We start from the raw sequence: 21908 nt of genomic DNA on the forward strand, positions 1-21908 counted from the left end.
TGTGCACGTTACATAGAGCTGCACCGGTTCTGTTGAGCTAACAAGGAGAGTGGTCTCTGCCTCAAGGAATCGTGGTCTGGTAGAGAAGGGATGACCCATCATCACCACCCAGAAAAAGATGAGTCACACAGTTGACGTGGAGTTGGTAGGGACGTGAAGAGGGAAGGACAGCAAAGTCTGTTAATGAGAGCATCCCTGGGAAGTCTGGGAGATGGCATGTATTGCCACGATTTACCATGTAAATTGCTGCTTCTGGTAACAAGGTCTGAAAGAGTGAGCCAGTTTACTTGCTTTTAGCTTGTTTGTTTATTTCAATTTTTGGACCACATTTTGTGGCATGTGGGATCTTTGTTCCCTAACCAGGCATTGAACCCGTGCCCTCTGCAGTGGAAGCTTGGAGTCTTAACCACTCCACACCCCCAGTAAGTCCCCTTGGTTGTATATATTTAATTAGCAGTTTCAAGGACTAGGAACAGTGAAGCTGTAAAACCTACATGTCCAGTCCTTATTAGCTGTTGCTAGAAGTGGGGAAGTGAATTGGGCCGTCTGCCCATCCTGAAAGTGAATGTGAAACTGGCAAGAGAAAACATGATGCTTCTGATAGGGTTGCTGCGTGACGTAGAGGATTGTTGGTTAAAGAAGTGAGCTGCATTTATCCTTTATCAGCCGTCCTTGGACCTCAGTACTAAGTTTGCCCAGGTATTCTTGCCTGCTGGGACCAGATCAGCTGAGTCCATGGAACTCTAGACCAGGGGACCTCCTGATATCATCGGTATGTGTCATCTTCAGGTTTAATTTTAAAAAAGATTTTTTTCTGCTCTCCGCATTTGCTAGCAGTGATTACAATTCAGGTACTTTGCTCCCTTCTCTCCACATATTCTACATCAGTCTTAATTTTCGTGTTTTTTGGCCACACCATGCAGCATGTGGGATCTCAGTTGCCCAACCAGGGATCGAACCTGCACCACCTGCATTGGAAGTTCAGAGTCTTAACCACTGGGGCACCAGGGAAGTCCCTAGATCAGTCTTGAATTTTTGAGCATAACCTTGCCTTCTGGGTTTTTTGTTTGTTTTGTTTCCAACCACTCCTTTTTCATATTCCTGATTTTGCTCCTTTTATTCAGAAAGCAGTTGGCTGCTTTATGTGCCAGGTGCTTTGCAAAGCACTGAGGATGCAAAAATGAATGTGACAGGCTTTAGCCTTAAGGACATCCCCGCTTAGCAGGAGTAAGGTGACAGACATGTCAATAGACATGTTGTGAGAGTGAAGATGCACCCAGGTCGCCTGGAGGCGGTCACGGCAGCTCACCTTACATGAGAGGTGTGTTGAGCAGATGTGACAGGAGCCCCGCTCGCAGACCCTTTTCCCAGAAACATGGGAGGGAGCTGAGCACACAGGTCCTTGAGGTTTTCTGGTCCCCTGCTCACATCTCCTGCTCATCTCCTTGGCTTCCTGCCTTTGTTCTCTCGTGTGTGCTTCCAGATGTCTCAGGACCCCCTGCCGTCCTCGTGTGCCTTTCGGGGATGAACGGCAGCACGCTGTGGTCTAGTCCCCTCCCCGAGGAGGCCCGAGATATTACCTGTTTGGATCTGACACCAGGGAACCTGGCCAAAACTGTCTGCCTGGTGACGGGGACGCACAAGATGCTCAGTGCATTCAATGGGACATCAGGTAAAGATCGTTGGCCACCAGAGGTCCCTGCTCCCGGGAGCCCTCATCTTGGATTAGAACAGTCTGGTAGGGAAGGGACTGTTCCACTCTCGCATGGTGGGAGGTCTGATCTCCTGCTCAGGAAGGTGGATGTTAAGGGAAATAAGAGAAAGGGTTTAAGTAGAGTGTCACATCCATGGTTCAACCTGTTTGGTGATAGGATAGGGCTAAACTGAGTTATACAAACAGAAACTGCCCCAGGGCTTTCGGTTTTGAAATAATCTCCCTACTGTGTTCTTTGTATAGAAGACAGTGGAGCTTTGTCTCTTTGTATTTGATATATAAGGGTTCACATGTGAGCTTGGTCATTAACCAGTTAAAAATAGGCTAATGAAAAAACTTAAGGTTTGCGGAGGCGTGTTGGTTTGGCCTCTTCTCATCTTATCGCATTCAGACATACGTGACAAAAGAGATAGAAAAAAATCAAGTATTATGAAGGCTCCTTACAGAGTCTTACACTTCCAGTGTGCTCTTAACCTTGGACTCAGATAAAGCTGGATAAGTAGCCTCCTTCCTAGGTGTAAAGATTGGAGTCTGGGAATGGGGTTCTTCTGAGTGAAAAAAAAAATTTTGCATGTGAGCTAACTCCAGAACTGAAGTCATCTTTTATGGTTTCTCTGCTCCTCTGAACATGTGCCAGAAGGAGTGGGTTGGGCTTCTGTTTGGCTGTCCTTGGACAGTTCCTTAGTAGTTGGAATCATCTTTAACAGATCAATTCCTCCATTCCAGACAAGTGAGCTCTTCTTTCTTGAACAGACTTCATCAGGTCCGTATTACCTGAAAAACCCAGGTGTTGGGTTATTACATGGACTTGATAGCCAGATACTTGCAGATTTCAGTTCACGCTCCCTGCTCCCTTTCTCCCCAGCAAGATACAAACTAAAGGGAAAAGTGTATAGGAGTTTCTGTCTGTCACTTAGCCCATTGAGTCTCTTTTCTGGCCTGGGAGCCTAGCATCTGCCTTTTCAGAAGCAGAAAATGCTCGTTGTGATCAGTGTATTTATCCTTCCCCAGGGAAAGCCATGTGGACTTTAAACCCAAACTACTTATCCAACGGGACCCTGGCTGCCCCGGCCGTGGTGCTGCCGGATGTGGACGAAGATGGTGTTAGAGACCTCGCAGTTCTGGTCATTGGGGAGTTGCAGGTAAGTGCCACGCACAGTGGTCCTTGCCTCTTACAGGGAAGGCAACTTTGCTCACTTCCTAGGATCACTATTAGAAACGCTGCTTGAAACCGCCTCATTAGAAGGGCTTAGCTTTCAGTCAGTTCTCTTGGTGAGATCAGGTGAATAAATTGCCAGCATGAACCCATTCACCTGGTTCCATTGACGTGCGTGGTGGAGCTTGGGAGCCAAATAGGTCTGTGTTCGAATCCCCGCTCTACTCCTCTGTGCTCTTGGTAAACCACAGAGCCTGTCCCAGCTCTGGTTACATCATATGTAAAGTGGGGACGTTATTCTACTTGTAGGGTTGTTATGAAAATTAGAACTCACATATTTGAAATGCCTGGAGTGCCTATTTTTCACCAAGAGTATGTATTGTATTGTTGATTTTACAGTGGAGCTTTGTCTCTTCATATTTGACATACAAGGCTTGACATGTGAACTTGGGCATTAACCAGTTAAAAATGTGCCAGTGAAGAAACTAAGGTTTGTGGAGGGCATGTTGGTTTGGCCTCTTATCATCTTACTGCATTCAGATATACATGACAAAAGGAATGGAAATATATTAATATGTTTCACTTTTATTGCGACTACAAAACAATGAGACAGACTGATAGAAAGTCCATAGGATATATGTATATATATATATATATATATAAAATTGTAAGTGAAACAAGTAATAACAACAGGGACCAGGAAAAAAAGAGTTGTTGTTTAGGCTGTGATTACAGACTGATTCTAGTACAGTGGTCCCTAAATTTTGCTCCTCAATTTTTGCTTTGTTGGAATTCCCGTGCCGGGCAACTAGTTATTCTCTGTGCAGATAAAATAATAGTATGTTCCCTACATCACAGGAAAGAATATATTAATGGCCAGAATTGTCTCAGTTTTAAGTTTTTGTTCCTTAAGCTTTTCTCAGAACTTCTGTCAGACTTTCTCTTAGACTTTCTCTTGGACTGTCTAGCCTGAATCTGCCAGAAAAGGCTCATGGACAGAAGAATTGAGCAATTGGCCAAGAATATTTGTGGACAAGTGTGTCTATAGAACATTGTAGCTTATTGTAATTTGGCTAGACCTCATGATTTTTATAATGCATACATGGAATGGAGTTATTGGTACAAAATATGCAAGTGAAATTATTTAGAATGGAATTGAATTTGTCAGTACTTTATGGTTTTTTGTCAAGAGCACCATAAACTAACTCAGAGTGCCCTACCAGTCACAAGTTTCAGGAGCCCTGCTCTAGCACCTCAGTTGATACTTGATGTTCATGAGATGAGAGAAAAGAAGACAAATTGTGAGGGAAATTTCCAAAGATGAGTCACTTTTAGGGGTCCTTTCTGTTTGTTTTTCTTCAGCTGGCCAGTTGGGCTCGGAGAAGATTGAACCAAAATGTCTGGAATTCTGCACATAATCTTTTTTCATTCTGGTCGCTGTGAATAAAGAGATTGTGGAGTTGGGAACATTTTAACAATTCCATTCATCAGGGAGTGAGTCTCAGAAGGTTCATCTGTCAGAGAGTGGAAAGTATGGGTAGTTTTTTTTTTTTTTAAGGAATTATGGTTCTTAGCAGAAGCACAGCGAAACATTGAACAGATTTACGTGTCCTGGACAAGGTTATAAATCTTGGCCTTGACTCCTCCATCTGGCTTCTTACTCACCAGCAGCGGTGGACAGGATGATGGTTTGGACCTGACTGAGGGACCCGCCATTGTGAGGAGGCTGTCTTAGAAGAGTGACCTCTCATCTACTCCTGCTCTGTGCCTTTTTTCCTTTTTTGGAGGTAGGGGTATGGGTGTAGACCAGTCTCCATTCTGTCTGGAAAGTGATAGGTAGGAGTAGCCAAAGTCTGGGAGAAGTGGTGGGTTCAGAGCCATTGCTTCATCTTCATACTGACCTTTCTGACTTCTATACCAGCGACAAAGAACCTGAGGAACATGCTTGCTGTCCGCTGTAGACATGGAAGGGGGACTGAGGCATGTCAGATCTTCGACTTTGAGGGGTGGCATTCTTAGATCTGGACTTAGAGTAAGGCGGGCTTGGGATGTCTGGGCCTGGCTGGGGTTAGAGAGCGCATCTGGGCTAGCACGTCCGAGGGAATGGACCTTGGAAGCCATGACATTAACGCTCTCACACTGTGCTGTTGGACAGTATCTCTCACTGATACACTGTTCCAGACACTTGGGCAGTCATAACCTCTGAGTCCTCAGGCTGATGGCAGTAGCACTGACTTGTGACATAGTTTATTTCATTCTTGGTGCGCTCTAGAAAATTCTGTCTTATGGGTGAGAAATCTGCTTTCTCCTAGCTTCCATTCATTGTGCCCACATCAGCCCCGTAGAATGCTCTGAATGAATCTAATCCTCTTCTACATGAACGCTCTTTTGCTGGAAGCCTAGTTCCTCCAAAGCCTGCTACTGTCAAGCCTGAAAAAAAAGAGAAAGTGTTAGTCACTCAGTCGTGTCTGACTCTGTGACCCCATGGACTGTAGCCCGCCAGGGTTGTCTGTCCGTGGAATTCTTCAGGCAAGGATACTGGAGAGGATAACCATTCCCTCCTCTAGGGTATCCTTCCTGAACCAGGGATTGAACTCAGGTCTCCTACATTTCAGGCAGATTCTTTACCGTCTGAGCCACCATGGAAGCCTAAATAGCTAGTTTCTCATACTGTTCCTCATGCAACATGATCCAGGCCCCTTCTTTCTTGATTTCTTTCTTTTTTCACTCCACTTTGTCCATATCTCTTTTATGTGGTACCCATAAATGAAAACAGTGTTCTGTTTGTAATATAGCCAGTTATATCAAATAAGGAAATTGTTAACTTTTTCTGATATTGACTGCATATCTATAAATGCAGTCAAAGATGGTGATAGCCTTCCTGTTTTTGTTTATAATCAGTTAAAACACCCATATCTTTCCCACTACTTCTTTATTTGTTTTTTCCTTCCAGTTTTATTGAGATATAGCTGACATAATAGCACTGTATAACTGACATATAGCACTGTTTAGGTGTTACAGCAAAATGACTTGACTTACATACATCATGAAACGATGACCACAATAAGTTTAGTGAACATCCATTATCCCATACTGATGCAAAATTAAAGAAATAGAAAAAATTTTTCCTTTTGATGAAAACTCTTAGGATTTATTCTCTTAACTTTCATGTATGACTTATAACTGTTAATTATATTTATTATGTTGTACATTACATCTCTAGCACTTATTTATCTTATAGCTGGAGTTCATCAGTTTCAACCACCTTCCTTCAGTGCCCCCTCCTCCCACCCCCCGCCTCTAGTAACTGTGAATCTGATTTCTTTTTCTATGAATTATTTTTGAAGTATAATATAATTAACCTGCAACAGTATGTTAGTTCCTGGTGTACATCATACTGATTTGATATTTCTGTATATTCAAAATGATCACCACAGTAAGTCTTGCTACTGTGAAATATCCATGTCTGTTAATTAATGGGCCAATTTTTTCTTCCAGATTTTGACCCATATTCCAACCTAAGACTTTTTGGAATTTTTCAGTTTGTCATACAGCATACTAGCTATCTCTCTCAGCTTTGCGATAAACCTGAATTCTTTTCTTTCATGTCTTTGATAAAAGAATGAATAATAGGAATAAGATAATAGCTGGGTGAGGTGACATTCCACTAAAACCTCCCTCTGGGTTGGCGTTGGCCCCTTCTTGGGGTACACTGAGAGCCATATCTCTTTATCTTGTCCATAAGTATTTATGACAATAAACTCTGTCAAAAGCTTTACTGAAATCAAGACAGCAGTGTAGTCCTTGTATTTCTCAACCAGTGCCTCTCTTCCCAAAAGAAAACCCTCTTGTACAGGGGTTGGCAAACCGTGGCATGCAGGCCAAATTTGGCCCACTGTTTGTTTTTGTAAATAAAGTTTTATTGTTACACCTATTCATTCACATATTGTCTGTGGCTGGTTTTATACTAGAGTGGTGGAGTAGGATAGTTGCTGCAGAAACTACCTGGCTGGCAAAACAAAATATTTACTGTCTTATCCTTCCCAGAAAAGGTTTGCTGATCTCAGTTTGAGAGTGAGGTCGATAGTGGCCAGGCCAGACATGTGTGTTACAATGGGAGCACATGGCCTGCACTGATTCTCGTGGGACCAGATATTGCTGGGGATTTATGGGTATAGGGGTGGGTAGTGACTGGTGGGTCCTGTATTTAGCTCTAGGCTAGAGTTCCGTGCTTCAGGAGACTGCTCCTCAGCAACAGCTGTGCTTTGGAGAAATTGCCCAAGTCACCGTGCAGGTGCCCTTGGCTTGTATCTAACAAGGGAACGGGGCATTTGCTTCACTTTCTCACTTCCCGGGAAATGCAGCAAAGCAGGTGTGGCCTTGGGCTTTTCAACTTTGGGAGGTGTTTCTGACCCCCTTACCTAACAAGAAGGAACGCCTACGGAGAAATGACTCGATTCAGTAACAACAGGGTTTCTATGGGCTCAACCCTGGTCTTTCACTTTTATCAGCCAGATCTGTGTTTTCTGCTGGTGTCTGGCCGGACAGGGAGCCCGGTGGGCCGACCTGTGAAGTACAACATCGTGGGAGTGGGCAACCTGATTGGCCCTCAGGTTTACATCACCACCAGCGGGGCCGCCTACATCCTGTTTGGCTTTGGTAAGAAGCGAGGCTCGTTTTTGCTGCTGTCCCCATGGGTGTGTGGTGAGGTCTCCCTGGGCGGTGGGGAGAAAGCCTGGAGTCGCTGACACGAGCCCTCTGTCACCTCCTCTGCTGGGGACCCCCCGCCACAGGGTATTCACGCTGCTGTCCCTGGCCGCCTTCTCCAATGAGAAGACTGCTCAGCGTCTGCTTAGCCGCCTCCCTACTGGCCCCCTGTGTGAATCCATCCCTCCGCCCAGGCTCTGGGTCTCCCACTCCTGTCCTTCCCCTGGGAAAGTTCTTTTGAGTTCAGCTTCTCCATGTCGGTTCTTCTGTGCTGTTAGGTAATATCCAGGCTGTCGCCCTGCGGGATATTTTCGTTCAGGCCCAAAATCGAGACAGCTTACCACCTTCCCTGCAGATAGAGGAACCTGAGTGGGAGAAGCGGAGATCCGTCAACCTGTCTGAGCTCATTGATGTTTACAGGTAGGCAGCCGTCTGGTCCTGCCATGGTGAGACCCCAGCCCACGCATGCCTGGAGTCTCGGTGTCTGGTGGGCTGGCAGACACGTGGGCTGAGGTTTGAGGGGAAAATGGTGCCTGGCCTTCATGGACCACCTCCCGATGTGGTTGCAGGGAGTTAAAAGTACTCTGCTCCTGGCGACATAATGTATTGATGTCTGTGTGTGGATGATCACTTTGCACACAGTTGGCAGAGAAGGGTATTTGTTTGGAGTGGGAATCAGAGCGGGGCAGTTGAGACCAGGGAACCTCAGGTAGGGAAATGGATTTATTTAACAGAACTGCTTGTAAAACTCTGCTGAAGGATCAGTCCTTCTGTATTCCTGTGTTTTTCTCTTAAAGAATCATTGTGGCAGAGGCAAAAATAACATCCATGAAATCTTTTTTTTGTTTTTTTTCCCCTCATTTTTTTCTTAACTAAAAACATGTTATTTGTCATATGCAGTGGATGTTATCCATTTAACCCTGGGCCTGGGTAATAATTATCTTTGTTATTTTACTACCAGAAGCTTCATATCACTTTCTAGCATTTTCTTTGTTGTTGTTTAATGCTAAGTTGTGTCTGATTCAGTCCTGTCCAACTCTTTGCAACCCCATGGACTGTAGCCCACCAGGCTCCTCTGTCCATGGGATTTCCCAGGCAAGAATACTGGAGTGGGTTGCCGTTTTCTTCTGCAAGGAATCTTCTCCACCCAGGGATTGAGCCCATGTCTCCTGCATTGCAGGTGGATTTTTCACTGCCTAGCCACTGAGGAAACCCAGCGTTTTCTTAGACAGTATCATATTGTGTCAGTGCATTTGACAGATGTTAAATAGAATGGTCCCAGTTGTACAGAGTAAGAAATATTGGGCTGGCCAAACAGTTCATTCGCGTTTTCCCTAAAGATCTTACAGAAAAACCCAAGTGAACTTTTTGACCAATCCAATAATTTGATGAAGTATCGAGTGTGAGCTGGTGCTGAAACTCCAATAGTTTGGCCCCCTGATGGGAGGAGCCAACTCGTTAGAAAAGACCGTGATGCTGGGAGAGATTGAGGGCAGGAGGAGAAGGGGGCGACAGAGAATGAAATGGTTAGATAGCGTCACTGACTCAATGGACGTGAGTTTGAGCAAACTCCGGGAGATGCTGAAGGAGAGGGAAGCCTGGCATGCTGCAGTCCATGGGATCGCAGAGTCGGACATGACTTAGTGACTGAACAACAACACCAACAACGAGAGTGTGAGCTGCTCTCCAGGCTTAGTGACAGTTCCGGGCATCCTGTCCCGATCTCTGGCTCCTTCCCTGTCATTGTTCTCGGCTCTGTTATCCTTCCAGAACATCCAGTGTGAGAGGCACTTCTCCTGTCTGTTCCTTCTGAAACTGCGTGAATTTTCTAGGGCTCCTCGATTTCTAAAGAAACCAGGAAAAAGAGATTCAAATGAAACAGCAAGAGTGCCCCTCTTTTAAAAAATTTTTTTTCCTAGCCACACCACGTAGCATGTGGGATCTTACTTCCCCTATCAGGAAGCAAACACGTGTCCCCTGCATTTTAAACATGGAGTATTAACCACTGGACCACCAGGGAAGTCCCAAGAGCACCCCTCTTGACAAGACACTGGTAGGAGACGAACGCAAGGGCCTATACAGACATGTGCACTTAGAGGATTAGCCAGAGTATGTGGGCAGGAATCTCACCGCAGCCTGAGACTAACTGTCGGGGTTTCTCGTTTAACTCAGCAGTGGGGTGGAGCTCCTCCAGATGGTGAAGGCGCCGGATTCCAACAGCAGCAACCTCCTGATCACAACCAGACAAGGCCTCGTCCTGCTTCGGGGGCAGAACCTCACCCCTTCCTGGGCTTTGGGCGTCCAAGGCCTGCGCAGGTTAGTGATGTGCTCCTATTCACTCAAAACTGCCCAGAACCATTGCTTAATGTTAATATCTGGAGCCGGTGCAAGGGGAGTGGGGGGGGGGTCCCATTCTCCCCTTTTGGTCCTTCACTTCCCATCACTCACGTTGCTCTCACTTGCAGCCAGCCTACTCCAGGGTATTTCACGGATGATGAGACGATAGACTTCCTTCTGCAGATACCGAACGGAGTTGGGATGAAAAAGGTAAAACCTGGGGATGAAGATCAGTCAGAACACACATCCAGGATGAACTTGGTGTCCAGGCCTGTGCTTGGCATCATGAAAAATAGGAAGAACCTTAAAACACGGTCCCTTCCTTCCAAGAACTCCAAGTGTAGCTGGATGGGTAAAATGAAGTCACAGTGCTAACATCTACAGCAGCAGAAGCTTTTGTCGCTGCCCTACTCCTTGTGTAGCAGTTCCTTGTGGATTCTCAGTGTCCAGGTACTTTCTCAAGTCTCTTGCTGGGGAAAGGCAGGTATCAATAAATGTACCACTTCAGTTTATATACTGAGATTTCAGAGAAGTTCGGCCAAATGGGGCGATGGGTTGTCATGGAGGACTTCATGAAGGAGGGAAAGGTGATCAGGGCCTGGCAGTTGAGTTGCACTTCTAGAAGAGAGGCAGATCCACTCAGGAGCTCCAGAAGCCCTGAGATGGACGGTAGAGTGTATTCCAAGGTCACCAGTGTTGTTGTTGTTTGGTTGCTAAGTCGTGTCTGACTCTCTGCGACCCCATGGACTGTAGCCTGCCAGGCTTCTCTATCCATAGGATTTCCCAGTTAAGAATACTGGAGTGGGTTGCCATGTTCTCCTGTAGGGGATCTTCCCGACCCAGGGATCGAAGCCAAGTCTCCTGTGGCTCCTGCATTGCAGGCAGATTCTTTGCCCGCTCAGCCATCAGGGAAGCCCCTGGGATTTGGGCAAATGAGAAGCTGTTTTGTTCTAGAACTGTGCACTATGAGGGATTTGGGGTGATGAGGAAATATACATGCAACCAGGGATTTTGAATTCCCCTTAATTCTACAACTGAGATACAACTGAGTGAATTTTCTCTTAATTTATTTTTTTTGCCTGTTCGGAGTTTGCTCTTTTAAATTTGAGGCTCCCCGTGGTCTGAGCTGCACCTCCCAGGACGCACATGGCAGAGTCAGACTCTAAAGCTTTAGCACAGGGGATAGGACTGAGCTGTCGCCTGATCATGTTCCCCTAACTGTGGTTGGCCATGGTCACCAGCGGGAAGGGACACAGACGAGGCGTGGATTTTAACTCCTCCACAGAAGAATAGCTGCTCCACCCAGGACCGCCCCAAGTCCAGAGTAATCGGTGTCCCTTCGTGTCTCTGAACCTCCATTTCCTCATCTGACAATGAGAGGAGGCCTCCATGATTTATAATGTCCCTTCCCACCGGGAATTCTGCAGTCCTTTAGGCTCCGTCTAAACTCCCGGTTGTGTTGTTCGGTTGCTAAGTCATGTCCGAATCTTTGTGACCCCATGACTGCAGCACACCATGCCCCCTGTCCCTCTCTGTCTTCCAGAGTTTGCCCAAGTTCATGTCCTTGTCCAGACTCCTGGACCTAGTTGTTACGTAACGCTCCTTGAACACCCCGTTGTTTGCATCTGATTTAAGCTCCACCTGTTAATGTATGTGTTGTTTGTGTGTCTGTGGGTTTTTGTCTGGTTTTGTGTTTGTGTGTTCTGCTGTCTCTCTGAGGATGGGCCGTACTCATCATCTTCTCTTCTGCAGGTGATGGTGGTGGATGGAGACTCTGGCCTGGTCACGTGGAGTTACAGCATCCCGTGTCACATGAAAGAAACTCCGGCCACGTCAGCAGCCACTGTGGAGCAGAAATCTGTCTTCCTCTTCTGGGCTGAAGGGCTGTCAGCTGCATCACCCAATCCCGTGAGTGAGCCTAATGTCAGATGGCACCTGCACTTGAGGCTGACTGGGTCTGGAGGTCTTATTAGACCTGCTGTCTTCCGAGCGGTTCTGGGTAGAGACAGTGACCTGGATGGGTGGGAAACCCAGAAGGGCAGGCGTGTGTGTGTACATAAGGCTGATTCGCTTCACCGTGCAGCAGAAACATCTCAACGTTGGGAGGAATCCAAGTTGGTGTTCCTAGTCATTAAGTCATCTCTGTCTCTCTGTCCATCGGCTGAAGATGAAGGTTCCCCTGGGGGATCACAGGAGCGATGTTCTGATATGCAGAAGGCAGATTTGAGAACATATTTCTTTTTGATTTAATTAATTACTTAATTTTTGGCTGTGCTGGGTCTTTGTTGCTGTGCGGGCTTTTCTCCAGTTGCAGCGAGTGGACGCTGCTCTCTAGTTGCAGTGGCTTCTCTTGTTGCAGGGCGTGGGCTCGGGGGTGCGTGGGCTTCAGTAGTTGCTGCACGTGGACTCTGGGTTCCCGGGCTCGAGAGCGCACATTCAGTAGATGTGGTGCATGGGTTCAGTAGTTATGGTATCTGGCACGTGGGATCTTCCCAGACCAGGGATCGAACCCACATCTGCATTGGCAGGCAGAGTCTTCACTCCTGAGCCACCAAGGAAGCCCTGAGAACGTCTTCAGTACTATCCGAAGGGCCTTGAATGGGGTTGAGGAGATGGGGTCTGCCTCTGCCAGGTGCCAGGGGGTTTTGAGTAAGACTCACTCTGATTTAGTTCAGTTAAACCCAAGCTGACCAGCACCTACTGTGTGCCAGGGACCTCAGGGTAAACTGGGGACAGTGCTGCCCTCTGAAGGACAAGCTGATGATCCTGGGTGATGGGGAACCTGACTGAGGGGCAGTCCTGAGTTCATCAGCCCTGCACTCTAGGACTTACCTTTGCTGAATCTCAGGCTCTTTATCCGTTAATGCAGATGCTAATATAGTCCCTCGCTTTAGGATCAGATTTCCAATGATGATTGTCCTAACTCTGAAGTTCCCTGACATGTGACCGTGGACATTCTACCTAACATTTAACTTCCTGGTTTCCTCATTTAATAAAATGAGGGACTCAGACCAGATGACTCTCAAATGTAAGTGTCTATAAATAAGCACAAAACAAAAGCAGGTTACAGATGCTCTAAGGAGGTGCAGATACAAAGTCTAGAGGGAAGCACAAAAGGAGAAGGGTCTTCATTTTGTGGAGAGGGACGGCGATTAGGGAGCTTTCCACGAGAGGTGGCATCGAGTTGGGGACCTCGTGACAAGAAGTGCTTTAATGTGGAAATGGCTCTTGAGGATGATGTCCAAGGGGAATTGAGATTGGCCAAGGACAGGTAAAGCTAGTGAAGTGTGAGCTTGTTTCACAGACCTTGGAGCATGGATGTGCAGGCAAATGATCGTAGGAGGCTGGGAAAGGCTGATTTGAGTTAAATGGTGTAAGACCTTGGTTTTCACGCAAAGGAGTTTGGGCTCCATTCTGTAGGCAGTGAGGAAGGACTTTGGCTATATCCTTTCTTTTTTTAAAACTTTTAACTTTATATTGGAGTGGTGCTCGTGGTAAAGAACCCACCTGCCAGTGCAGGAGATGCGAGAGACCCGGGTTCGATCCCTGGGTCGAGAAGATCCCCTGGAGAAGGGCACAGCAACCCGCTCCAGGATCCTTGCCTGGAGAATCTCATGGACAGAGGAGCCTGGCGGACTACGGTCCATGGGGTTGCAGAGAGTCGGATAGGACTGAGCAGCTAACGCTTTCACTTTCACGTAGTTGATTAATAATGTGTTAGTATCAGGTGTACAACAGAGAGATGCAGTTATACGTATACCTGTATCTATTCTTTTTCAAATTCTTTTCCCATTTAGGTTGTTACAGAATGTTGAACAGAGTTCCCTGTGCTATACTGTACACCCTTGTTGGTTATCCTTTTTTTTTTTTTAATAACTTTTTATATTGGAGTCTAGCCAGTTACCAATGTTGTGATAGTTTCAGGTGGACCGCAAAGGGACTCAGCCACTCATGGTTATCTATTTTAAATATAGCAGTGTGTCCATGTCAGTCCCAAACTCCCTAACTGTCCCTTCCCCCTAGCCTTCTCCCCTGGTAACTTAGGTGTCTATGATGTGACTAAGCTATTTTCTTGTCATCTGAGCTGCCCATGGTGCTGGGATCCTGGATACAGGAAAGCCCTCTTCTGCTTGGTGGGTACTGGTGGGCGCGGGGTTGTGAGCTTCCTGCCCACGTGACCCCTCCCCTGCTGACAGAGAAGGAGCAGGGCTGACACTCACTCCACATGGTCCCGGAGGGGAGGTACTGGGGTAACCCATTCATGGGGTTCCTGTGCTCTGTGGCCTTGTGTCTGCAGAATATCAACCTTGCATGGAGTCAGATGGTGAAGAAAGTTCCGATGTGCATTGCTTCTGCCTTAGGGGGTCAGGAGACGGACACGGAGCTCTTGGGATTTTTGTTTCTGTAATTAATGAGTGTCTGATCCATGTCTTAGTTATTTTAGGAATAGATAAGATTTTTGTGATTTTTTTTTTTTAGCTTGACACTTGCAGTTGGCTTTGCTGTCCAGTGAAAGCAGGGGTCTTTGGTTCACCGTGTTTTCATAAGCAGGCTTTCCCTTGACAAAGCCCCTCCTGCTGCCGGGGAAGAACTGTTCCTGATACTCTCAGAGGCACCAGACTGCGAGGGCGCCATCATTTTCTTTCCTGGGCCATGCCTATTTCCTTTCTTCCTTTCTTTTTCCTATAAGGGAGAAAGCATTTTCCAGCTCTGGTGGTTTGACAAAGTTAGTGTTTAGTCACTGTTTTGAGATTTGAAATGATATGTCTCTCGTACGTGGGAGTTTCACACACGCCCTGGTGTGGGATTGGGGCTTGGCCTTGTGGGGGATGAGTAACCCCCACCGTCTCTGCCGTCCTTTCATCTGAGCAACGTTGTACGAGGGAGTGTGGACTAACCTTTGCTGTCCCTATTTCTCCTTGTCAGGATGTCCTGGGAAGTGAGCCACCCAGCCTTCACCACCTATACCTCCTGCATCCCACCTTCCCCTCCATCCTCCTGGATCTGGCCAATGCCACTGGCACTGTGACAGCTTCAGAGGGTAAGTCCCAGGGGGTGATGCAGAGGAGGGGAGGGGACGTGCTGGCCGGGTGAGGGGGATGAGGGTGTGTGCTGTGGGTCCCAAGCGGCTCCCTGCATTGAGCGGCTCTCTGCATTTCCCTTGGTACCATGGCGCCTGGGGCCACTGCCCAAGAGTGCCCTCTGGGGGTGTACCTGGCTTACAGGGTGAGGACCCACAGTCCTTGAACATGCTAGAATGCTAGAGGCTACGGGGCAGTGCTGTCCCATCCCCAAGGGTTCAGGCAGCTAATGTTTCAGCAGCCATTTACCAGTCATCAACCATGGGCCAGGCACTGTGCCCAGCGCTGGGAATACAAATCAGAGTATTTTCTCAAGCCTATAGGAGCTTAGGAGCCAGAACTCACTGCAAAGGATGAAACAGGCAGGATATTTTCTCAGGGCATCTGTTTAGGCTCAGTGCATGCTCAGTCATGTCCGATTCTTTTCGACCTCATGGACTGTAGCCCTCCAGGCTCCTCTGTCTATGAGATTTCCCAGGCAAGAATACTGGAGTGGGTTAGGCTCAGTAGAGACTTTCTTACTGTACATGCCCAGTGCACGGAAACTGGCGCCAAGAGGAAAAGGGAAGAAGAAAAAATCACCTGCCATCTGACCACTCATGACCACCGTTAACATTTGCAAGTGTTCTATTTCATGTTGTTGTTCAGTTGCTAAGTTGTGTCCAACTCTTTGCGACCCCATGGACTGCAGCACACCAGGCCTCCCTGTCCATCGTCAACTCCCAGAGTTTGCTCCAATTCATGCCCACTGAGTCAGTGATGCTATGCAACCATTTCATCCTCTGCTGCCCTCTTCTTCTACCCTCAGTCATTCCCAGCATCAGGGTCTTTTCCAGTGAGTCAGCTCTTTGCATCAGGTGGTCAAAGTATTGGAGCTTCAGCTTCAGCATCAGTCCTTCCAATGAATATTGAGGACTGATCTCCTTTAGGATTGACTGGTTTGATCTCCTTGCAGTCCAAGGGACTCTCAAGAGTCTTCTCCAATACCACAATTCAAAAGCGTCAGTTCTTTGGTGTTCAAGCCTTCTTTGTGGTCCAGCTCTCACATCCATGCATGACTACTGGAAAAACCATAGCTTTGTCAGTAAAGTGATATCTCTGCCTTTTAATACACTGTCTAGGTTTGTCATAGCTTTCTTTCCAAGGAGCAAGGATCTTTTAATTTCATGGCTGCAGTCACTGTCCACAGTGATTTTGGAGCCCAGGAAAATAAAATCTGTCACTGCTTCCACTTTCCCCCCTTCTTTTTGCCATGAAGTGATGGGACCAGATGCCATGATCTTAGTTTTTTTAATGTTGAGTTTCAAGCCAACTTTTTCACTCTCCTCTTTCAACCTCATCAAGAGGCCTTTAGCTCCTCTTTGCTTTTTGCCATTAGGGTGTCATCTGCACATCTCAGGTTATTGATATTCCTCCCAGCAGTCTTGATTACAGGTTGTGATTCATCCAGCCTGGCATTTTGCCTGATGTACTCTGCATATAAGTTAAATAAGTAGGGTGACAGTATACAGCCTTGTTGTACTCCTTTCCCAATTTTGAACCAATCATTGTTCCAGTGAACATTACATAATGGTAATTAAGAATCAAGACCATTTTTATTGCAACACCTGGTTTATAGATGAGGCAGAATAAACACTAGTTTGGTACATAGCTTAGGCCATGAGGTACTGACAATCTCGGGGTTACCAGAATTTCTAGTTTGCTGTGCTCCCTTTTCCACAGTTGGCCAGTCCCCTCACTTCCTGATCTTGGGCTTTCTCAGAGATAGCTTTGGGACTTAGCTGGTAACTCAGTGTAAAGAATGCACCTTGACATGCAAGGGACATGGGTTCGACCCCTGGTCGGGGAACTAAGATTCCACAGGCTATGGAGCAACTAGGCCTGTGTGCCACAGCTACTGAAGTCTGTGCGCCGCAACTAGAGAGTCCATGGGCCACAACTAGAGAGTCTGTGTGCTGCAATGAAAGATCCCATGAGACTCAATGAAGATCCAATGCAGCCAAAATAAATGAATTATTAAGAAAAAAAGGTAGCCGCTTTGGAGAAGCACAGGTATAGAGAGAATTTGCCGCCTTGCTGGCCACCAGCTGCTCACCAACGTGCACCCGTTGTCTAATCGGTACCTTGTGTGGATTAGTGCTCAGGAAACGTCTTGTATGAATCAGCAAAGGAGGAAATGAGTGAATGAGTCTTGAGCCCAACCTCTCTCCTGTGAGCCCAAGTCTTCTGTCCTCACTGACTGCTCTCCTTTATATCCTTCCTCAGTTGGGATCAACGACCTGTGGAAAGATGCCTTTTACGTTACCAGGACAACAGGGCCCAGCTCCGAAGGGCACCCGGCCCCCCTGGTGGTCAGCAAGCTCAGTCTGCGGTGGGCGCTGATGGAAGGCCAAATGGTCCAGCTGGAGGAGACCACCTCCAAAATCGGCCGCGGGGAGCTGCGCAGATTCCTCTCTCGGATAAAGTTCGTCGACTCTCCCTACCAGGTGACAAGCTTGGGAAAGAAAGTGTGTGGTTACTCTTGAGGGTGAAGGGCAAACACAGCCAACTCCCAAGTCTGCTCTTTAGAAGGTCAAGGGTGCGGGTGGGCACCTTCTTGAGTTGCTAGGTATCAGGAAACAGCTGTTTTGGACCAGTATGATTTCACAGGGGTGAGTGATGACCTTGTACTACTGCTTGGTTGTTCTGAGCTGGAAGTGGTACCCTCTGTCTTAGAGGAGACATTTGGAAGTGGGGGGTCATGGCTTTTACTGTTACTCTGGGTCTTTTCTGGGTAAGGCTGGTGGTGCCAGCCTTGTGCAGGGCTTGTGGCAGTTAGCTACTGTGAAGAACTCTGGTGGTGGTTGTTGAATTGCTAAGTCGTGTCTGACTCTTTGACTGCATGAACTGCAGCACGCCAGGCTTCCCTGGCCTTCACCATCTCCCGGAGTTTGCTCAAATTCATGTCCATTGAGTCAACGATGCCATCTAACCATATCATCCTCTGCCGGCCTCTTCTCACCCTGCCCTAAAGTCTTTCCTAGCATCAGGATTTTTTCCAGTGAGTCAGCTCTTCGCATCAGGTGGCCAAAGTATTGGAGCTTCAGCTTCAGCATCAGTCCTTCCAATGGATATTCAGGGTTGATTTCCTGTAGGACTGACTGATTATCTTGCTCAAAAGCACCCCGTGCCCTCCCTCAATATGACAGCCTAGTTCAATGTTCAAGAATGTATCATGGAAAAAGATAAAGTCTCTGGACCTTTCTGGAGGGACACTTGTAAACTTTGGAGGCTAAACAAAAGGATAGGGAAATAGAGGGATATTCTGACCTTGAGAGTCCTTCCATATCTCTACCATGAAAAAAATTAAAGTCACTGATTTGTGCCGTTTTCTCCCTAGATCTAGGCTGCTGGACTCTTCAGTTCCAGAAGAAGTGAACGGAGTGGCACTGTCCATCCCCAGTGGGTGTAAACATAGTTCTTTGGAGAGGAGGACTTCTGTCACCCCCTTCCACCTCCTCTGTGTGACCGTCGCCAGGCACTTGGAAAGGCACTTGGAATTCTTCGATAACAGCACCACCCGTTCGGCTGGGGTATCTTACCTGCCCGCCCGACCCCTGAATTAATAACCCCTTCTCCTAGGTACTGTGTGGATAGTTTGGAACTGTGAATCTTACTGTTTTATTTTTTGTTTGTCTAATTTATGAACCCTGGCTGGGAAATTCCAGTGAAGTCCTTCCCTGGAACATTTTGCTGTGCCTAACGCCCTGAGCGTGTATCTGTCTGTTCGTGTGGTGATGAAGTCTTTTCTAGATACGCACATCCTAAGCTCCCAGGGACCCAGGTTCTCAACCGTCTGAAACACATCTTGTTGGTTTGGGTCCTCTTGAGACAGGTGGCCGACCTCTGACTTGGAGAGCCCCTCGGCATCTCTCCCCTATTCTCCCCCCGCTGTTACCTCGCCTGCCCCCTGACCTTGGCAGCAGCAAGAAAGACTGGCATGGGGATAGCACGAGCCAGCCAGAATTCTCATTTCTTCCTCGTCTTACGGCTCCTGTCTCTTGTCTCCTCACATATTCCTTCTCTCTAGATGTAGTGACCATAACAATTAACCCTGATTGGTGTGGGGTGATACCTCATTGTAGTTTTGATTTGCATTTCTCTAATAATGAGTGATGTTGAGCATCTTTTCATGTGTTTATTGGCCATCTCTATCTCTTCTTCCTGGGAAGACTGAAGGCAAAAGGAGAAGGGCGTGGCAAAGGATGAGATGGTTAGATAGCATCACTGACTCGATGGACGTGAATTTGAGCAAGGAGATAGTGGAGGACAGAGAAGACTGGTGTGCTGTAATCCATGGGATTGTGAAGAGTCAGACACGACTTAGCAACTGAACAACAACAACATATCTTCTTTGGAGAAATGTCTGTTTGGGTCTTCTGCCCATTTTTTGATTGGGTTGTTTTTTGAGCTGTTGAGCTGTGTGAGTTGCTTATAGATTTTGGAGATTCATCCTTTGTCAGTTTCTTTGCAATAATTTTCTCCCATTCTATTGGAAGGGGAGCAAAAGTGGTTTAAATACCCCCTCCCTCCCTCCACGCCCCCACCAACAAGGTCCAGAGGTTATGTCTCGGTTGATATCGTTCTGCCAGTCATGGTCATTTTTATCATGTTTACTTCGGATGTGCTTATGTGTATGCCATCCTCAGCTTAGAGGAAAACTCAAGTCAGGAACGACTGAGGCAGGCAGCCTCAGCCCCCTTCATCTCATCTCCACTCTGCTTTCTCAGCATCTTCTCCTCACGGGCATCTTCCCTTCTGCTCTTTTATTCAGGGATATTTCTGCTTTGCTTGCACGAGAGCCAAGCTGTTTCTGGACTTTGATTCTGGCTCCTTGAGCCCAGCATGCAGCCATTCTGCCGTGTACCCTCCTCTTCCTTGTAGAGCCCTTGAAGCAGAGTATTTTGAGAAAATGTCTCTGTAAATACTATAGCTTTTATAAGTGGTGAAATTCTTTAGAGTTATCTCTAGCGCTTACTTCTTCCTTCTTCTGTATGAATACGTTACTTTATCAGGTTCTCTTTTAAACGTCTAAACCATTGTTCATACAGCAGGGAATCCCACATGAGCCGGAGGAGAACCACTTTTGTTCTGGAATAATTTTGAAAAGTCGTCCCTGAGTACACTCAGGTTCTCTCTTGACTTAAACCTGTGTCTTTTTAGCTTGTGTTAATAGATTCCTCGACTTTAGAGATTATAGAAAATTGGGATGCCAGTTTTAAAGGGATATGTCTGAATTGCCACTGAAAGGCATTGTGACCTAACAGAAGGTTGGTAGCCAGAGCTCTAAGAACCATGTTGCTCAGCCTGTAGACTGGTCTTAACCAGGTGTCTGCCCTCCCATCCCTTCTGCCTTAAGTCCTTGAGAGCAAATTTGATTCTAGCTCTTTGAAAGGCATGTGTGGGTCTCGGTTATTGTAGACTTAGGGGAACAGTTAGAAGACTACTCAGAAGCATGGGATTGATTCCAGATTCACTTCTAGGGTTTGAATCTGCCTGGCTAGAAGGGCGTAGGATCGAGTTTGGTCTAGTAGAGAATTCTAAGGACTAATTCACAGTCAACTGAATACCTAAAGCTTGAGTGGCCATCCTGTGGCCCGGGGCTGGCCACCTGCTGCCCTGCCACATAGAGGCTTCCTGGGAAGCCACCCACTTTGGGCAAGAGTCAAATGCAGAGTTGTTTACTGAGGATCTGGTTTGAGAGGGACTGCTGAGGGCAGGAGACTATATTTATGCTGGGCGTGTCCCAGAAATACATCAGTAGCAGTCAGGGGGAAAAAAAGTCCCTAAATTCCTTGTGGTGTGTTTGCAAACCAACTTAACAGAGACTGTTTTGACCCTGATCAGTTTGAATCTCTCTCTGGCTAAACCAGCAGGACACAGGTTTCCTCTTTCTCTTGCAGCCAGTACAGTGGGGTGTACATGGTGGATGAAAATCGAGGAAGCTTCATCTGACCAGTGTGGGTGCTGGGCTGTTGTCAAACATGTCCCTGAACCTCCTTCTCTTCTCAGGCAACCCCCTGACCAGACGTCTAAGACAGGAAGGGCTCCTCTCCTCCCCTGCGCTCCTCTCGGGGTGCCAGCAGAGCCCATCAACCACTGCTTAGAAAGGGTACTGACTTCTGAGAACACAAGGCTGTTCCTTCTCCCAGCATCTCCTTTTTCCGTCCCTTATGAACCCTCCACCCTAGATAACATCCTCCCCACCATCCCCTTCCCAGAGAGTCTCTCCCACTTTTCCTCCTGTGGTCTGGTGGTTTCTCCCCAACCTCCCCCGCCCCTTCGAATGTGAATGGCCATCCTTAGTACCCGTGTTTAAGGAGAGCCAGCTGGTACGTTGTCAGGAAGCACTATTTAAAATGTGAATTGTCACAGAACAAATAAACACTGTGTATAGGAGCATACGTGTGTGCTGCTCACATTCTTTCCAGCTGTCAAGGATGGTGTGTTCTCCCTGATGGAAGAGAGAAGGGGCGAGGGGGTGGATGTGAGCCGGGGGCTCAGAGAGGAGTGTCAGCTGCAGCCTGGTCTCTGGGGAAGCGTCCCTTGGGTTCTCCACTGGGGAACCACTGTCCTGTCTGCATGGCCTCGGTGGGCTGGTGTTTTGTTTTTGTTTTGCTGCACCCACTGCTTGTCGGATATCTCAGTTCCCTGATCAGAGATTGAACCCAGGCCATGGCACTGAAAGCCTGGCATCCTAAGCATTTGACCACCAGGGGGCTTCGGGGGGGCTGTTTTGGGGGTGGCCTGTCCCTGCAGGCCGTGGGAGCCTTCTCATGTGTCCTGGTCTCCTGGTCTCTCCAAGGATAATGTGTAATTAACATAGGAATTAACATAGTGTGATGTGGCCCCTACCACATGGATGCAGGACACT

At 47.3% G+C, this 21908-nt stretch overlaps 1 protein-coding gene across 1 annotated transcript in view; it reads left to right on the forward strand.

Moving 5' to 3' along the window:
• The window catches only part of FAM234B (family with sequence similarity 234 member B), a 38421-nt gene extending 16988 nt beyond the window's left edge, over window positions 1-21433 (forward strand). Inside the window, exons 4-13 of the mRNA XM_043881552.1 lie at window positions 1484-1672; window positions 2726-2856; window positions 7382-7529; window positions 7856-7997; window positions 9750-9893; window positions 10043-10124; window positions 11667-11822; window positions 14841-14955; window positions 17261-17481; window positions 18375-21433. Coding sequence (XP_043737487.1) covers window positions 1484-1672; window positions 2726-2856; window positions 7382-7529; window positions 7856-7997; window positions 9750-9893; window positions 10043-10124; window positions 11667-11822; window positions 14841-14955; window positions 17261-17481; window positions 18375-18380 — 1334 coding nt within the window. The 3' untranslated portion in view covers window positions 18381-21433. The remainder of the gene's footprint in view (window positions 1-1483; window positions 1673-2725; window positions 2857-7381; window positions 7530-7855; window positions 7998-9749; window positions 9894-10042; window positions 10125-11666; window positions 11823-14840; window positions 14956-17260; window positions 17482-18374) is intronic.
• The last annotated feature ends 475 nt before the right edge of the window (window positions 21434-21908 follow it).

The sequence above is a fragment of the Cervus elaphus genome, chromosome 22, assembly GCF_910594005.1.
Source record: "Cervus elaphus chromosome 22, mCerEla1.1, whole genome shotgun sequence".
In the NCBI taxonomy this organism is placed as follows: Eukaryota; Metazoa; Chordata; class Mammalia; order Artiodactyla; family Cervidae; genus Cervus; species Cervus elaphus.